Source organism: Eublepharis macularius, chromosome 12 (assembly GCF_028583425.1).
Source record: "Eublepharis macularius isolate TG4126 chromosome 12, MPM_Emac_v1.0, whole genome shotgun sequence".
Classification (NCBI taxonomy): domain Eukaryota; kingdom Metazoa; phylum Chordata; class Lepidosauria; order Squamata; family Eublepharidae; genus Eublepharis; species Eublepharis macularius.
The window spans coordinates 64509438-64527679 of NC_072801.1; the positions used below are offsets into that span (position 1 = coordinate 64509438).

Here is an 18242-nt window from a genome sequence, read left to right on the forward strand (position 1 = left end):
AAGTCTATGTGAGAAGATGAATCTTGTGGACTTTGTACACTAGACCTTGAGAGGGGGTGTTGGAAGTAGCAATGCCTGGTGTACAAGAAGGAAGAAGAGAAGAAGACCCTTCCATACATGGGGCAGCAATGATCAGTTATATAGGAATCTGAGGGCAGCACCTCTATTCTCTGTGAAGTGTTATTTCCTTGTCTTCTCCTATTGGGCTAAACAGGGCAATATCCTCCTTCTCCTCTCTCCTCTCTGAGCGCACTCTGGCCGTTTTCACACTGGCTGATTCCAGATGACTAACCTTAAGGCGCTTCATGCCGCCCTCTTCCAGATCGCGACGGGGAAAATGCGAAATATCGCGTTTCCTCGTGCGAGTTTTGCGTGACGACGCGCAAAACTTGCGCGAGGAAACGCGATATTTCGCATGTTCCCTGTCGCGATCCGGAAGAGGGCGGCATGAAGCGCCTTAAGGTTAGTCATCTGGAATGGGCCACTGTCTATAAATCTCTCGAGACTCACAGAAGGCTGCCGGCTTCCTCGTGCGATTTTTAACACCATCTGATTACAAAACGCCGTAAATCACTGTTTGTGGCATTTTGTAAACAGATGGCGGCAAAAATCGCAGGAGAAAGCTGGCAGCCTTCCGTGAGTCTCGTGCAGATTTATAGACAGTGTGAAAACGGCCTCTCTCTTGATATGTAGTTAGACAGCAGCTATCTCTTTATCTCCTCTTTACTATCAGATATGTAGTTCCTAAACAAACTCTTTTTACATCTTTAAACCAGTATTGCGTATCTACCGCTATTTATTTGGCACTCTGCCAACAAAGATATCCATAAAATCTGGATGGTTGCTATGTGGGCGGGGTTAGCCTGCTGCCACTCTTCCGGGGAGGAAATGGGTGTGAAAATGAGGGTTGAAGGGGAAAATCCTAACCTTACATAGGGTTGCCAGCAGGGCTGGAGAAAAAGTGTCCAGTTCTTTGAACAGAAGCTTAAAGTGAGGAAGTGGGAAACTGAATATTTTCATGGTGTGGTGGTAAGTAACATCCAATTAAACTTCTATGAAAGGGACAATGTGTTATTTTTTCTTCAGGCAGTTGGCAACTCTAGCCCTGAGTGTTATAATTTCTTTTATTTCGCAACCGTGAGGAGGATGAAGCCCTGCCTTTAACGCCTCTGACCACACTTCAACATTTTTGTAATTTATCCTCCCCCTCTCGTAGTCACTCTGTTTAATTCTGCCTCCACCCTCTCAGCTGGACTTTCTTGTCAGTCCCTGTGTGAGAGAAACACCCTCAGTCTATGAAAACAGCTATATAAATTGTCTTCAGAGCAGTTCTTTTAAGCCTGTTTGTTTCCTTGTCTTCTGAGGCAACCTGCCCCATACCTAAAAGCTACCAGGCATGGACCTTCTGCTGCTGCTGCTTCTTTACCTGGGTGCAGGTAAGTGACAGCAGAAAGGGAAGCAGCCCAGGGTGTGAGCTGGGCGGGTGGGGAGGCGTTTCTCTTTCAAGTTTTGTAGCGTCTGGCTTTTTTAAACCCTAGCCCAAACCAAAAAGAAAAGTATCTCTTTCTAATCGGATGTGTCTGGGTGAAATAGATCCCGAAATAAACCACAGATTTAAAGGGGAGGGGGAGACTATATTGAGCATGTCACCAGCTGCCAAGTAAACAATATCAACCCTTTTATTTTGGTGAGGCAACAAAGAAAAGGAATAGAACAACAGTAAAGACACCAGGAAGAAAACAGATTAAAATTAAGACAATCGAATTGTATCGGTTTCACTTGCATTGCATTTGAAGGTAAAAATTCCTCCAACATCATCACAGCCTAGATTGCAGTTTACCAAAAAAAAAAAATTACCAAGTGGTGGGAAGAGAGCGTGAAGCACCCTCAGAGCAATTTGACCTTAAGGCAGTATGGAGTTGCAGAAGATTGAAAACAAAGCTTTGGCTATATTCCCCGTACTTCTCTGGGTCGGTTTGACCCCAGCATTTAGTTAAAGGATTTTAATAAGCATCTTGGTCAGACACATGAAAATACATTTTATTACAAAGTCCAGTTGTAAAACAAGGAACAATGGCAGCCATTTTTTTTTTCTTTTATGGCTCTTCCCAGTCCCCCAACTCTGGTTCTGCAAAAGGAATATTTTTAAAAACGTCCTGTTATTCCTTTTCACCTTAGTTAACTTAGTTTATCGTTTGGGACAAATTGGCTCTTTCTGCAATTCCTGTGCTCTCTCAATTGCACACACAAGACAATTCATGTCCTACTCATAATAAAACTGATCCCCATCCAGAGAGGGAAACCAAAGTGCTGCACCCTGCAAAAGTAAAATGGGAAGAATTTAGTTGGGAGCCAGGCAAATTTTCCACCTTTTCAAGAGGTGGGGGAGGCTGGCTCTGCTTTTAAACTGCAAACTGTTGAGGAAATTATAGGAGCTACATTTTAATTTTAACAAGCAAATCTGAAAAAGCACAATGTGCTTCCAACTTCTGACCTCCAGATAGTTTTAGCTCCATTATAGAAAGGCATTTTGTGTTAGATCCAGCCAACTTTGGGGCGGGCCTGTATCTTGCACAATTTCCCTTCTCAGTACAGACCCCATCCTGCAAGGCTTTGCCACCCAAGTCATGTGATCTCTGACAAAGCCCTTTGGGTGGCCACAGCTGGAAAGCTTGTGGGATCCAACTTGTTCTTTCTTCCCTGGCATGTGATATTTAGCACTTAAGGACAGATCTGGGATCTGAGCCTTGATTCAAACTGAATCCTACTGAGAAATGGTGGTAGTTTTGCCTTAACAAATGTGGAGTAGTTAAAGGGGCTAATAAATGTGGTGATGGGGGGGCAGTTGTATGTAAGAGATATGAGAATTAGGATGCACAGTGAGGACTTTTTTCATTCTGGCAGTGCTAGCACCGTGCTGTGGATTCAACGTGGACGTGGAGCTGCCAGCTGCCTTCCGGTTGCCAACCCAGAGCTTTGGGAGGAGCGTGGCCCAAATTGGGGATGTGTAAGAGGAAACTGGTGCTGGATGATGTGTGTGTGGGGGGGGGGGAAGCTGAAATGAAATAGTAACAAAAATAGTAACAGAACCCCTGAATGCTCCATGGGAAGGCTCCTTTTTCACCCCAAGCCAGGCCTCCAAGTACTCCCAATATTTCCTCCCACCTACCCCTTGTGCTCCAGTCCGACCCTTCCCAAGGCAGTCCTGCCATGTTGGACTTCCCTGTCAGAACAGTGACACAGCCCCACATTTTCTCTGAATCCTTTGGCATAAGCTGGCATTGGTCCTCCTCAGGGCTTTTTTTCTAGGAAAAGAGGTGGTGGAACTCAGTGGGTTGCCCTCGGAGAAAATGGTCACATGGCTGTTGGCCCCGCCCCCTGATCTCCAGACAGAGGGGAGTTGAGATTGCCCTCCACACCGCTCCAGCGGCGCAGAGGGTGATCTCAACTCCCCTCTGCCTGGAGATCAGGGGGCGGGGCCACCAGCCATGTGACCATTTTCAAGAGGTTCCGGAACTCCGTTCCCCCGCGTTCCCCCTGAAAAAAAGCCCTGGTTCTCCTCATTCAAAGGAAGCTGAAGCAAATATAACTGCATTTGTTCATTCTCATGTGTCTCTTCTCTTAGCATCCTATTTGTCTGCTATTCTGTTGGTTTGGTGCTCCATAGGGTTGCCAACCTCTGGAGTGTGGGGGGGCTGGAGTTCTCCCAGACTGACCTCCAAACTATAGTTCCCCTGGAGGAAATGGCAGTGTCATAAGGTGGACTCTATGGCATCTCTGCCCCCAAATCTCCAGAAATTTCCCAACCTCTGGCAGGCAGAGACTTTTCTTTCTTTTGCTTTGCACCATCGGCATTGACAGCACTGTGCAAAGGCCAATACTCCTGTCTGTTCTCCCCTCCCAGGATACTTGTCGGGGCCCCATTCCAGATGGGTCAAGTGAATGAGACGGGCAAACTCTACCAGTGCACCTACCGCACAGGTGCCTGCACAGAGATTAGCATCCGAAGTAAGTGACCGTGACGTTCCTGGTGAAATGGGTCCTCTCCGGAAGTTGTACCTCACTGAAAGGGAGAGCAGGGAGGCCAGGACTCCTGGGTTCCCCGTCCCATTCACGGAGATGAGTCAGTCTGCTAGTGAGTCCCGGATGCTGTGGGGTGGGAGTGGGCGTTTTGTAGAAACAGAGGACTGTGAGAAGCTATGTGAGAAGTGAGATCATCTTGGAGGAAGTGAGAATAATAAGGTTCTGGTGTTTTCCTGAGAGGAAGAGGGGAGCTCAGTTGGTTATGGCCCTGGAACTGAGGCCAAGAGACAGAGCAATTCTAGGCAAAGCTGTGCCCTTCTAAATCCATTGAAATCAGTGGGCTTACTTCTGATGTAACTTTGGCCATTTCTGCACGGCTTACCTCAGCCCGGAACGCTGCGCAACTTGCCGAAAAAAACACGGAAGATCGCATTTTCTCTTGTGAGTTTTGTGCAAGAGAAAACACAATCTTCTGCGTTTTTTTCCGCATGTTGCGCAGCGTTCCGGGTTGAGGTAAGCCGTGCAGAAACGGCCTTTGTTTAGGATGAGATGAAGAACTTTTGAACTCTTTCCAAAGACCTGGAAAAGCTGATGACTTGACAGGAAGTATTTGGAGTTAGTTCCTAATTTTTATTTAGATTGTAAAAACTTGGGGACAGGGACTTGAGTTTTTAAAAATAAATAAATTATGATGTAAAGTAACAAGTATACTGCAGGCTTCATTTATAATAGAATAATTTTGGTGTATATTTCTCTCCCCTTTCAGGACCTGCAGATGCCGTCAATATGTCTCTTGGCTTTTCCTTGGCTGTCCAGAATTCTCAGGTTCTAGTATGTAGATCCGTAATGACTCCTAAACAAAAAGTGCAGGATCATAACTACTGGGTTTAAGGTGTGGGTTAGTCTAGGATTCACTCAAGCCACATTCAAAGTGCTTGTATTTAACCTTTAAGACCCTGAATGGGTTGGGCTTGTGGTGCCGTTTTTGAACCAAGGTATTCTAACCCACAAATATAGGGGCATTTTATCCTTTTAAAGTACAGCAATTGAGAGATACGTTTTCTTAGGGGATGTGCCTGCTGCCTTCATCCTTCCTGTCCGTCTTCTTTCAAGGTGTGTGGCCCCACAGTGCCCCGGGCCTGCGGGAGGAACATGTACCTGAACGGCTATTGTTTCCTCCTGGATCAGAATCTCCAGCAGCGCCAACACTTTCCAGAGACCTTGCCAGGTGAGACCCAAACTTGAGGGTGAAAACAGACCAAAAAAGGAAAAAAAGAGAAACCCCACAGAAAACTGGGGAATGCAAATATGAGGATCCTAGGATTTGGACAGCAAATCAGGGCTGTTTCTGCACATCCTAAAAATAGTGCAACACTCGCCAAATGCTGGGGGTTTCTTTGCATGATTTCTGACGTCACCCATTTTCCAAATGGATACGGGAAGTTATGATTCTGTTTTTGTAGCACCGTCATGTTGAAATGGCCCAGGCAATGTCATGGATGCAGAATATCTCACAATATTTGTCTAAATAGCCTGCTCCTGGACTATTTTAATGATTTTTTAAAAAAATATTGTTAATTTTATGTATTTTTTAATGTTGTTAGCCGTCCTGAGCCCATCTGTGGGGAGGGCGGGGTATAAATCGAATTAAATAAATAAATATGGTTTCTAGGAGTAGGAGGTGAAAGAACTTCTTTTCAGAACAGTTTTCTGTTTTGAAAAGGTTTATTTTTATTTTTTTAAAATATTTTTAGTCCTCATGGTTGCAAGCAGGGCTGAGTGTGAAAATACACTTCAGTACTTTAGGGATGGAAAAGGAGTGAAGACAGACATATACAGCTGGAGTAGTTAGCCTGCTATAGATCTGCAGTCAGACTTGTTGGACAGGTGTACAAAGTTGTGAACTTATTCAAGCCCAAGAGCAACCAGTTCTTATGGCTTCCAGGACAATTTGCTGTTCGGAGGGGTGAGCGCCTAGCCCAGCAATCCCCAGTTTGACCCCCATGGATGCTGCAGTGCCCACCAGTCTGCTACTGGGCACATGATTGCTTCTTTTGGGGATAAAATCCAAACAGTCTTGAATGAAACATGAAAAAACCCCAGGAAGCTCCAGGCCTTTTCTAGCAAAGTGCAAAGCTCCCACCAAGCAGGTATGTCACAGTCATGTGTCCTCAGCTGGGCCATAGACTATGACACACACATTGGATAGTACACTTTCAATGCATGTTAGCAATTCTGTTACCCTAATGAGTGGGTATCCTTGTGAGTTGGGGAATTGGCATTAAAGGAGACGCAGTGAGAGGAGGTAACTGGGAAATCTCCACCTGGTAAGAGAAAACCTCTAATTAAAAGCAAGACTAAAAAAATCTGAAGGTGGAGGCATAGAGCCAAGCTACAAGTGATGAATGACACTGGCTGGGCAAGTGAACAGACTCACGTGTATTCCTCCCTGTTCACTCCCCATTCACTTGCTCTCCACTTGATCAAGTAGAGCGCAAGTGGAGGGCAAGTGAACAGGGAGGAATACACATGTTCACTTGCCAGGCCAGTGTCATTCGTCACTTGTAGCTTGGCTCACAGAGAGCAGGGCTTAAGAGGCAGATCTTAACTGGCAGGCTGGAGAGTACAAGAGGAGACGGTCCTTCAGGTTCCCTGTCTCCAAGCCATTTAGGGCCTTAATGGTAAGAACCAGCACTTTGACTGCATATGGATAAGATGGGGAGTGTCATTGAAGGGCAGCAAAGACTGGGTACCCTGTGATTGTATGCCTGTTCTGCCCCCAGAATGCACTTCCCACCCGACAGACATTGTGTTCTTGATTGATGGCTCAGGCAGCATTGACCGCGGAGACTTTGAAAGGATGAAGATGTTTGTTTCTAACGTCATCACAAGGTTGTCTGGCAGGAACACGCTGGTAATGGACACTTGGAAGGTTGCCATGCTATAGATTTATCCTGTGCTGATCTGCTTCCTGGGACTGAAATGGGGTATCAGCTCTCCCATGTGTGCCTCTGCTGCTCATAGTGGCTGCTGGCGAATTTCCCCCATGATTAATACTAATGTCAACACACTGCCTCTGCTCCCTTGTTCCCCTGAGACCCCTTGAAAACTGAAATCACACCGCAGATAAGCTGGATTCATGCTTTTGCCTCCTGGCTGCATCCACACTAGTTGTCTATACAAATTTCAAAGAAAACTTTGTCCTTCCGAAATCTGCATGTGGAAATGATAGTGTTTAAACACTCCTTACTGCATTCCCTGTCCAATGGTGTACAGAGCACACTTTGGCAGCAAGGAGTGGTTATGCGCTTTTAGTGCAGCGCCATGCCAAGGAAGGGTTGCCTCCGAGTGCATGGTGAGAATGAAACCAGTTCTCTGTTTGTTTTGGACAGTGGACTGTGAGAGAAACAGGCCCCATGAGAGGAAATTGCACTATGGCCACATGTAAGCAGCTTATCTTGCATGAATGCATGTGTACAAAGAAGCTGCAAATGGCAGTGGCTTCCCAACACATTATCATGGCAGGTGCCCACACAATGTACAGGAGCACAGAATTGGTAATGTGCCCCTTGCCCCGAAGTAAGACTTGAAATGAATTTGGGGGTGGGGGGACTTCTTGAGCCATTTTTCTTAGCTCAGATTTACTTGCACAGTCTACATCTAATGCTGATATTTGCAGTAAGCTTCCAGTTATGGATAGTTTGGGGCCAACAGAGAAAGGGTGTTCCAAATCAGCATGCATGCTCCCCCTATCCATTGGACCATCTGTTTAAATGTGATGTCAATCTGCTCACAGAAGTCCCTGACTAACCCTCTTTTCTTCTTCTGCATGTCAGTTTGCCCTCATGCAGTTTTCAGATGCTTTCAAGGAACACTTTGATTTCAGAGATCAAAACCCAGCAAGACTTGTGATGGATGTTGAGAAGATTGGCGGATGGACCTACACAGCCACTGCCATCCACAAAGTTGTGTATGTCCTTCAAAACCATTTCTCCATGGACGAATTTGGTATCCTCTCTTCTTATCTTTCTACTTGTTTCTTCTGTCTTTCTTCCTTCTTTATGTTCTTGGTGTTCAGCCAATGGAATTGCTGTGTCATACTCCCTTTTCTTTTCAAGGAAGGAGCTATTCATCCCACACAAAGGGTCCCGGAGTGGAGCCACCAAGATTCTTATTGTGATTACAGATGGGGAGAAAAAGAGAGATCCCTTGCAGTACTGGAATGTGATACCAGAGGCTGACCAGGCAGGGATCATCCGCTACGCTATTGGGGTGCGAACATTGAAAGGATTTCCAGATAATATAAATAGCCAAGGATCTTGAGTTCTAAGGGCTTTTGCATGGTGGATTTACAATCATTAAAAACATCCTCAATTCTAATTTGCTTTTTATAGCAGACTTATCTATACTATACAGTGGCTGTTTTCACATGCCCTCCGGAAAATCACGCAAAACTTTTGGCATGATGGTGTCTTCATAGCACAATTTCCCATCATAACCCCATTTAATGATGTGATGATGTCAGAAATCGTGCCATTAAACGGGGTCATGACAAGAAATCACACTATGCAGACGCTGTCGTGCTATGAGTTTTGTGCAATTTTCTGGAGGGTTACAGGCATGTGTAATCTATATTGTTTCCATACCATCTATATTGTTCCCATACCAGTTTAAATGTCATGGCTTCTCCCAAGCAATCCTTGGAATAGAACTTTGCAGGGACACATTGCCCATGATTCCTTGGGGTGTTAAACCAGTCTGTGATGTCATTCCCTCTTCTCTTTTTCTTAGGTTGGCAGTGCTTTCTCATCGTCTAACGCCCGCAATGAACTGGACACCATAGCCTCCCTGCCTAGCGCTGAGCATGTCTTTGCAGTACATGATTTTGAGGCCCTCAGAGGCATCCAAGACAACCTACGGGACAAAATCTTTGCCATTGAAGGTACCCCAGGGGCTGTAAGATCCTAAATTAGTATTTGTCAGACTTCTACCAGTTCAGGCACCTGTTTTCCCAAATTAAATTTGGAGGCACACATATATTTTGAGTTGGGAAGAAGGGGAGACTCCTATAGAACAGGCAGCCTCTTTGAAGAGCAGGGAATGCTGCTAAGCCAGTGCATCGCTTGTGTTGGAGTGATTCAGTTCCATCCAAAGAAGAAATAAGGCAGAGTTGGCCATCCCATAGCAGAAGTTGAGGTCAGGAAGCAGGGGGGAGAGCGTGCAAAGATGCAGCAAGCCACCTTCTCTGGGGGAGGATAATTTTGGACCCAGCAAGCCTTTAATGATTTGATTTTTCTCATGAGACTCTAGAAGTTATTTTATGCTGATGTTCCTCAGTAAACAGTTGATAAATTCTTGTCTTATGAGGTAGATCTGAGAGTAAGTTATATCTAAAAGAGTCCAGTAGCACCTTTAAGACTAACCAATTTTATTGTAGCATAAGCTTTCGAGAACCACAGTTTTCTTCGTCAGATGCATGGAGGGCAAAAAGAAACTGGTCAGATATAGAGGAGGAGAGGGGAGGGCGGGTTAGATGCAAACAGCTCCTGATATGGAGATACAAACAGTTCCTTCTGATATGGAGATCAGTTTGCTTCTGTAGAGGAAATCAGTTACTTTTGATAATGAGATAACCATTCATAGTCCCTATTCAGTCCCAGCTTGACAGAGTCAAATTTACATATGAATTCCAATTCAGCAGCTTCCCTTTGGATTTTGTTTTTGAAAGGTTTCTGTTGAACTACAGTGACCTTTAAGTCCTCGGTGGAATGTCCTGGTAGATTGAAGTGTTCTCCCACTGGTTTCTGGACATTGCCATTTCTAATGTCAGATTTGTGTCCATTTATTCTTTTGCATAGAGGTTGGCTGGTTTGTCCAATGACAGATCTTTAATATAAGAAATTCAACAAAGTTAATATTTGTGAAGAGTTGCAGATCTTTTTTTGAGAAAAGCTGAAAATTTACTGGAGTTACAGAGCATATCAAAGTGCATACCCTTGTATTTCAAGCAAAAGAATCTAAAATAATTGCTGTAAGTTTGAATTTGGGGAGAGTAAACTTTAAAAAGCACCACTTTTTTGCTTTGATCTCTACAGTGAGATTGTGCTGGGGACCAGACTTGCATGGAAGAGATCTGCTGTGCCCACAAAGCTTTTATCCTTAATTCCAGATACGATTGAATTGGTTTGGTTTGGTTTCTTCGTGGTTCTGAAAAGACACTTTGCACAGGCTCAGTGGTGGTCTCTCTTTTTTTCATATCACAGTTTTCACAGCTCTGTACTACCAATTCCAACAGAGTTTGGGGTCTAAAGCCTAATGATGCCTGATTCTAATTGATGCCCACACCAGGTCCCAAATAAGCTGGGGTCAAGATGACACCCCAGATATACTATCTAAGACTTTGAGAGTGGGCCTTTATTGTAACCTCCTCTGAGTGTTCTTCCTGTTTGCTCATGTGTCCTGTTTCCTCCCCTCCCTGTAGGAACACAATCCCAGAGCAGCAGTTCCTTCCAGATGGAAATGTCCCAGGAAGGATTCAGTGCCCTGCTGACGCCGGTGAGTTGCTCCGGTGCTCAGAGCATGTGAGAAGCCCACCCTTTCGTCTATTCTGATCCCAGGAAATTCCTCAGTACCTACAACTAGGATGGTTTTTTATTATTGTCAGCGCGTAGATTTGCTGGGCTTTCATTATTCTAGTTCTGTGTTTCGGGGTTTTGAAACAATTATTGATGTGTTTATCCCCAAAAAGGAAATGACAGAGCGAGAGAAGGTGATGACCCTTGTTAAACTTTTCCATGAAGAAACAAAGGCTTGTTTTTAGAAAGACTGTGAAGATTGTCAGGATGCTGAATTCAATATCAATAAACAAGAGCCCTGCAGATGTTCAGAATGCATAGCACTGACTATAACTATGAGATCTCATTCTAGTTCGGATGAGTCACGTGGGCAGGATTGCCATAAAGGGCACCCTCTTTTTGGCACCTCCTGTAATACCTAAGTGTAACTGTAGGGGGTGCTAGGCATCAGGTTATCAGTTATAGACTTGCATTTTTTCCTAATGTTTCTCTTTCCCCTCTTTTCTCTGTTTCTACTGGTTTTGGGTCACTGTACTGGCTTTATCGTGTATGTAGGATGGCTCTGTCTTAGGAGCAGTGGGAGCTTACGACTGGTCTGGAGGGGCGTTTTTATATAAGGGTAGCAGCAAAAACCCAAGTTTCATTAATATCTCCAGCACCACTACAGATATGAACGATGCTTATCTAGGTAAGTATTAAAAACAAACATTCCTCCCACCCATCCCCAGTTCTGCTATTTTTTTTTTCTCTTCACACAAAAAATGTATTGCTTCTTTCTTCTTGCAATTCTGCATCCTAGTTTCAGGTGAGCAACAAGTGTCTGTTACGTGTTATGTGTCGTCAAGTCGCCTCCAACCTATGGCGACCCTATGAATGAAAGTCCTCCAAAACATCCTATCATTAACAGACTTGTTCAAATCTTGCAAACCGGACAACATGCCTTCTTTTATTGAGTCACGCCATCTCATTTTGGGTCTTCCTCTTTTCCTAGCATTATTGACTTTACCAGAGAATCTTGTCTTCTCATGATGTGACCAAAGTACGCAAGCTTCCTTTTTTGTCATTTTAGCTTCTAGGGAGAATTCAGGTTTGATTTGATCTAGAACCCGCTTATTGGTCTTTTTGGCCCTCTATGGTTTCAGCAAAACAAAGCAACAAGTATTCATCACAATATAAACAACCTCAGAGTTATAAAATTAAAACTAAAGGATCTCGATTACAGCAGTACTCTCCAGGGAGCCAGACGTACATGTTCAGGCTTATCCCTGAGACTTCCACCCCCAGAGGCTATTCCATCTTATTGCTATTCTTTAAAGATTCCAGCTCAACGCAGAGCCTTCACATTGGCTAGACTTAACTCCTTCCCCTCTAAAGTGCTTTCTGGTCGTTTCTCTGGACTCCCTTATTCTGAACGAGTTTGTGACTGTGGACAAGGAAAGTTAGAGACCTTGGATCATATAATAGTTTTTTGCCCTAAGTGAAGTAAGGAAAGAGAGAGATTTATTATTCCTATTATGTTAAAAGAAAAGCTTCCCTTCCTTCCTTGGGCAATCTCAGTGTTATTGTCTGATAACTTTCCTGACAATCAAACCTCTGCTATAGTGGCTTCCTTTTTAGCCACGGTGATAAAGAAACAAGATTTTCATGAGTTTAGATAGTTTAAAGTGATAATGACGAGTTATGTCTATGTGAATTGGGTATGTTCAAGTGTACAGTTCATATTTTGTTGGTGTCTGTGGGCCAAGCTACACATGACAAATGACACTTGAACGGCAAGTGTATTTTTCCCTGTTCACTTGCCCTCCACTCAATCCACTTGCTGTTCAAGTGTCATTCGTCCTGTGTAGCTTGGCCCTGTATGGCTTATGGCTTCGGCCGGAAAAGCAATAAACATATATTATTATTATATAAACAACCCCTAGCTATGCACTAGCAGCTAGTTAAAACTAGGGTTTACCAAGGGTGAGACTGGCCTCTCTGCAGTTCTTGAGGAGACCCAAGTTTCTCTCTGACTAGGGACTCTGTTCAAACTACCGTTCTCCCTAGATTCTGTGATTAGGCAAGCTCTCTGAATTGGAACCTAACTAAGCAGTTCCAAAGAAGTCCGTTGGCCATCTTTCCATATTTATGCCCAATTTTAAATGTGGCATCAATGAGCAAGAAGAACTCACTCATATGGTTCATCTTGTGTAAACTGTGCTATTACACATGAAACATTTATTTAAAATGTTTGGTTTCTGACATATCCTCAAAGGAGGATATATAGATAAACATTAAAACCAGCAACAACAGATTCAGACAATCAGTTTCCAAACGACCTTTTAAAATAGCTCAGAGCTGCTAGTGGAAAAGGCCGAGGATGAGCTGAAACCTGCCTAACTGCCGTTGACATTTAGATTGTGAGCAGTCACTTTTCTGATGGGAGCAAATGCTCTTGAGGGCTCAGGAGGGACAGTTTAGCAATAGAGATGAGCACGAACTGGGGGAAAAACAAACTGTGCGGTTTCACGTACCATGAACCACTAACTTTTACAAACTTGCCCTGGTTCATGAACTGGTTTGTTTGGTTTGTGAAAACATCACTTCTGGGTCAGCAAAATGTTACTTCTGGGTCAGCAGAAGGTCTGCAGAAAGCCCACCCTCTGTTGCCTAGGAAACTGATTGATCAGCGCCATGCTGTCTACAGTGACGAACCAAAAAACGAACCAAACAAACTGGCTTAAAGTTCATGGCAGTTCATCAGAAATGGGCTCTAACGAACTGCCGGTTCATGAATCATGAACTGGCCTGGTTCATGCCGAACTTTGGTTTGTACTTTGGTTCATGTGTGTCTCTATTTAGCAACATTAACACACCAGTGTGATGCCACCATGGGCTACGGATCTGTGGCTAGCTAAAGTTGCTGGAAGATGCAGCTGAGTGCCCAGTGTAATTGAAATGTAGGGTACATGGAAAATCACTACAGGAAGATCTTACATGCCAGCATAATGTTTAAATTGGACGTCAATGGTTGTGTGAACAGTCCTGTAGGAAGCTCACTGCTGAGCTACTAACAGTTTGGGTCTTCCTTTGACACATTCAGAGCTGTCAGATTTCCCCCTTTCCCTTCCCCTTTAGGCTATTCTTCTCAGCTTGTCTGGCTAAAAGGAAGAAGTGGCTTGGTGTTGGGAGCCCCCCGTTACAACCACATTGGCAAAGTGGTTGTCTTTGAGGAAAACACCTGGAGTGGAGAATGGCAGCTGAAAACGGAGGCTGCTGGAGAACAGGTATGGGCCAGTTTCCGTTGGGCAGTGTGGAAAACCTCTGGGTGTGGAAGGGAGATGAGGAAGGTATGGAGACCTTGACGGTGTGTGTGATTTAGTGGCTTTGCTGATGTATGTGATGTTTCTCCCGGTACCCTGTTCATCTTCGTTCTTCTGTGCCTCCACACATGGGGGACTGCGCAGGCGCAGGCCAGCCGCCGGAGAATTTTCTAGAGCTTCCATGGCTCCGAAGGGGCCGTTTGTTGCGCGCCTCAGCGACCGTTTTCCCGCCCAAATGGTCACATGCTCCTCCAGCGACCAACGGCCCCTTCCCTCAGTTCTCTTCTTGCCGCCGCTTGGAGAGAACGTTTGAGCTTCGCGCTCTGTGCTTGTGCTTCGTGCTTTTCTGACTGATTGATCTTGGCTTCTTGACTTCGGACTTCGGACTCGACTATTCTTCGGATCTCCCTCTGGACTTTGACGTGAACTCGGTAAAACGACTCGGACTGTCTTGACCCTTCTCTCGCGTGCCCCTGAAGATGGCCTCAATGGCTCTCTTCAAGCATTGTCTTCAATGCCACACTAAGATGGCCAAGACCGATGGCCATGAACTGTGCCTCTTTTGTTTGGGGGAGACCCACAACGTGTCGGCCTGCAAGATCTGCCAGGGCTTCACCAACAAGACCCGGCAGGATCGCAGGGCCCGACTGAACTCCTCGTTGTGGCAGTCGGTTATGTCTGAGGGCGCCCCGTTACCTCCACCCAAGGCCGGCCCTAGCCCCTCTGCCGGAAGGCACTCCAGAGCTGGCTCAGTGGCCTCCGCGAGGTCGGGGTCGAAACCGCGTCCCCCGAGTGCCTCGGCGTCGAGAGCGGCCTCTCCGGCACAGGGTCCGGCGCGGCCGCCCCGGAGCGCGTCATCCACCAGGTCGGATCCGAGACCGGCTTCGGAACCGAGGATCCTGGTGCCAAGTCCCCGGTCGGAGCCGACGACCGGGCCGATCCCGATTAAGGCGAAGAGGTCGAAGCAGAGGTCCCCTTCGAAGGCGAGGAGCGCGTCGGTTCCGAGCTCTTCTTCGGAACCGGCAAAAAAGAAGAAAAAGACCAAGCATCATCGGTCGTCGCGTCCCGCTCCTCAGGAGGAAGTCATCGTGCTTCCTCACACGCCTTCCCCTCATCTGGGTTCCCCCGAACCGGAAGAGGTCTCCGTGCCGGTGCCGGATCCAATGGCCTTCGAGACGGTGCAGGCGGAGTTTTCTTCAGGGCCGGAGCCGAGCCCGCGCCGTCGGGGTCGACCATCTCCTTCCCGTCAGTCGCCGAGATCGGAACCGAGCCCGTCCCCTCATCGGGGCCGTCCATCTCCTGCCCGTCCATCTTCGCCTGCTGTCGGTCGTGAGCGACGTCGGTCCGGGGACAGCATTCGGTCCGCCCGATCCACTGCGTCCCGGCATCGTCAAGCCTCCTACCTTCCCTCACCATACCATTGCCAGTGGGAAGGGGCACCTGCTGGTTTCTCCGAGTCGGAACCGGGGCCATCGAGGTCGAGGCGAACGTGGTTTCCCCCTCCAGTCCTGGGTGAGGACTCCCAGCTCGGGTCCGAGGAGGGAGAAGTTGAGAGCCTGGCCGATTACCAGTCAGAGTCCTGGTCCGAACCATCGCCGGCTGATGATCTGGTGCCATCTACGGGCTCACCGTACAAGGACCTCCGCATCTACGCCGACCAGATGGCAAGGATGGCCCAGGCCCTCGAGATGGACATCTCCTCGGCAACCCCACAGACCAAAGACAAGCTCCTCAAGCGGATATACGGTGACAACCCGGCGTCCATTGGCTTCCCCATGCTCGAGGGTATTGAGGAGATCGTGGAGAGGGTGTGGAAGGTGCCCTGTGACCAGCCTCCGACATCCAAGAGAATCGAGCAGCTGTATAAAATCAAACAGGGCACCTGGCCGGCGTTGGTGAAGCACCCTCCACCTTCCTCTTTGGTCACGGAGGAATTCAACCCCCGACGGTTGGGTCACTCCTCGGTGCCTGCCGATAAGGAAGGCAGAAAGCTTGATGCCATGGGCAGGCGCCAGTACATTGTCGCTTCGCTAGGTCTGAGGATTGCCAATTATCAGACCATTATGGCAGGGTACCAGCTCTACCTGTGGGAGAAGTTGGCATCCTATACGCGAGACCTCCCACCTGAGCAGAAGGCTGTGGTGTCCCTACTGCAAACGGAGGCTGTCAGGCTGTCTAAACAGCAAATGAATGCTGGGAGCCATGCTGCCGAAACTGCCGCTCGGGGGATGGCTTCGGCGGTGGTCCTCAGACGTCATTCCTGGCTGCGGTCTACTGCCCTATCCCAGGAGGTGCGTTCCAGCGAGTCCCCTTTGAAGGGGACTCGCTGTTCTCCAAGTCCACCGACGAGACCCTGAAAAAGAAAAAGGAGGACAGGCAGACGGCACGGTCCTTGGGTCTGGCTCCTTCGGACAAACCCGCCTCCAGGCCACGGTACGCCCCCCGGTCCGGCCCTTACCACTTCCAGGGCAGGTACCAGCAGCAGCGGCCTGGTTTCCACCAGTATCCTGCCTACCAGCAACGGTCCTACCCTCCCGCACAGCAGCAGAGGAGGCGTAGGCCCTTCAAGCCTCGCCCGTCACAGCAACCGGCCCAGGAGAGAGATCAGCAGGGCGCCGGGAGGCAGTACTGACGGGTCACGCCAGCCGTATCCCCGAATTTTTCGGACAGACTAAGTCCACTCCTCGCTGAGTGGGAGTCAATAACATCTGACTCATGGGTCTTAACAATTGTTGAAATGGGATACGGGCTGGAATTCATTGAGCTGCCTAGGTGCACTTCACCCCTGACAGCTGTCAATAACACTATGGCCGAGCTGGATGCGGAGATCGTGTCGCTCTTGGCCAAGGGTGCTGTGGAAGAATTGCCCTATGAGGACTCTGTAAGGGGGTTCTTCTCTAGGTTCTTCCTGGTCCCCAAGAAGGATGGGGGCTTACGTCCCATTTTAGATCTGAGGGGCCTTAATGCCTTCCTCAAGGTGACCAAATTCAGGATGGTTACATTGGCGTCTGTGATCGCCTTGCTGAAACAGGGGGATTGGTTTGCGGTCCTTGACTTGAAGGACGCATATTTTCACGTGGGAATACGGGAGGAGCACAGGAAATACCTGAGCTTCATTTACCGGCAAAGGGTTTTCCGGTATAAGGTGCTCCCCTTTGGCCTGTCCACGGCCCCGCGTGTGTTCACTAAATGTGTGGCCCCTGTGGTCTCCTTCCTTAGGGAGGAGGGTTGTACCATCTTTCCGTACCTCAATGACTGGCTCATCGTGGCTGAATCGGAGTCTAGGCTGGTGCAGGACATTGGCTTGGTACTTAGCACTTGCCAATGCCTGGGGCTCCTGGTGAACTTTGAAAAATCCAAACTGGTGCCCAGCTGCAAGGTGTCCTACATTGGTGCACTGCTAGACTCCGTGGAGGGTAAGGCTCTGCTCCCCTTGGAGAGGGCTCGGTCCCTAAGGGGTCTGGTGTCCATGTTTAAAAGGAACCGCTTCCAGTCCGTGCGCACTATCCAGTGCTTGTTGGGGCATATGGCAGCGGCCACCTCTGTGGTGCCCTACGCTAGGCTGCGTATGCGGCCTCTCCAAAACTGGTTTGTGCGGAAGTACGATGCTCAGCAGCACTCTCCATCCCTTAAGTTCTCTGTCCCAAGGGTCATTTTATCCTCTTTGGACTGGTGGCTGTCTGATGACAATTTATTTAAAGGGACCCCCTTTGGGTATCAGCATCATGACGTCACAGTTACTACTGATGCCTCTCTGTTGGGATGGGGGGCTTACTGTGGTGAGGTATGTGTGCAAGATGTCTGGTCTGAGAGGGAAAAGACCCTCCATATTAATGTGCTTGAACTAAGAGCCATTCGTTTCGCGCTTGTGTCCCTTACAGCACTGCTGAAAAATCGCCGGGTGTTGGTGCAGACGGACAACACGACTGCCATGTACTATGTGAATCAGCAGGGGGGCACAGTGTCCATGGCCCTGTGCCGGGAAGCCACGCTCACTTGGCAGTGGGCAATCAGGAATGGCGTGTCGCTCCGTGCTATACACGTGGCGGGGTCGGACAATGCCCGGGCAGATGCCCTCAGCAGAGTTCTTTTGCTGGATCACGAGTGGGAACTGAACGTAGAGTACATTGGGCCGATCTTTCAGATGTGGGGTCGTCCGGTGATAGACGTGTTTGCCACTGCGGCGACCACCAAGGCCCACACGTTCTGTTCCAGGGCGGGAAGTGACCCCCTCTCTATTGGGGATGCCTTCCAGTTTACGTGGACGCAGGGCTTGCACTACATGTTTCCACCATTTCCCTTGATCCCCAGGGTCCTGTGCAAGATGGAGGAGGACGGGACG

The 18242-nt window shown here is 47.7% G+C and overlaps 1 protein-coding gene across 1 annotated transcript in view; it reads left to right on the forward strand.

Moving 5' to 3' along the window:
* The first annotated feature begins 954 nt into the window (after positions 1–954).
* Positions 955–18242, forward strand: part of LOC129338845 (integrin alpha-X-like) — a 40255-nt gene continuing 22967 nt past the window's right edge. Inside the window, exons 1-13 of the mRNA XM_054993357.1 lie at positions 955–1029; positions 1365–1436; positions 2905–3007; positions 3905–4008; positions 4790–4854; positions 5137–5251; positions 6807–6937; positions 7860–7993; positions 8142–8295; positions 8815–8965; positions 10505–10578; positions 11154–11286; positions 13716–13864. Of these exons, the coding sequence (XP_054849332.1) occupies positions 1397–1436; positions 2905–3007; positions 3905–4008; positions 4790–4854; positions 5137–5251; positions 6807–6937; positions 7860–7993; positions 8142–8295; positions 8815–8965; positions 10505–10578; positions 11154–11286; positions 13716–13864 (1353 nt within the window). The 5' untranslated portion in view covers positions 955–1029; positions 1365–1396. The remainder of the gene's footprint in view (positions 1030–1364; positions 1437–2904; positions 3008–3904; positions 4009–4789; positions 4855–5136; positions 5252–6806; positions 6938–7859; positions 7994–8141; positions 8296–8814; positions 8966–10504; positions 10579–11153; positions 11287–13715; positions 13865–18242) is intronic.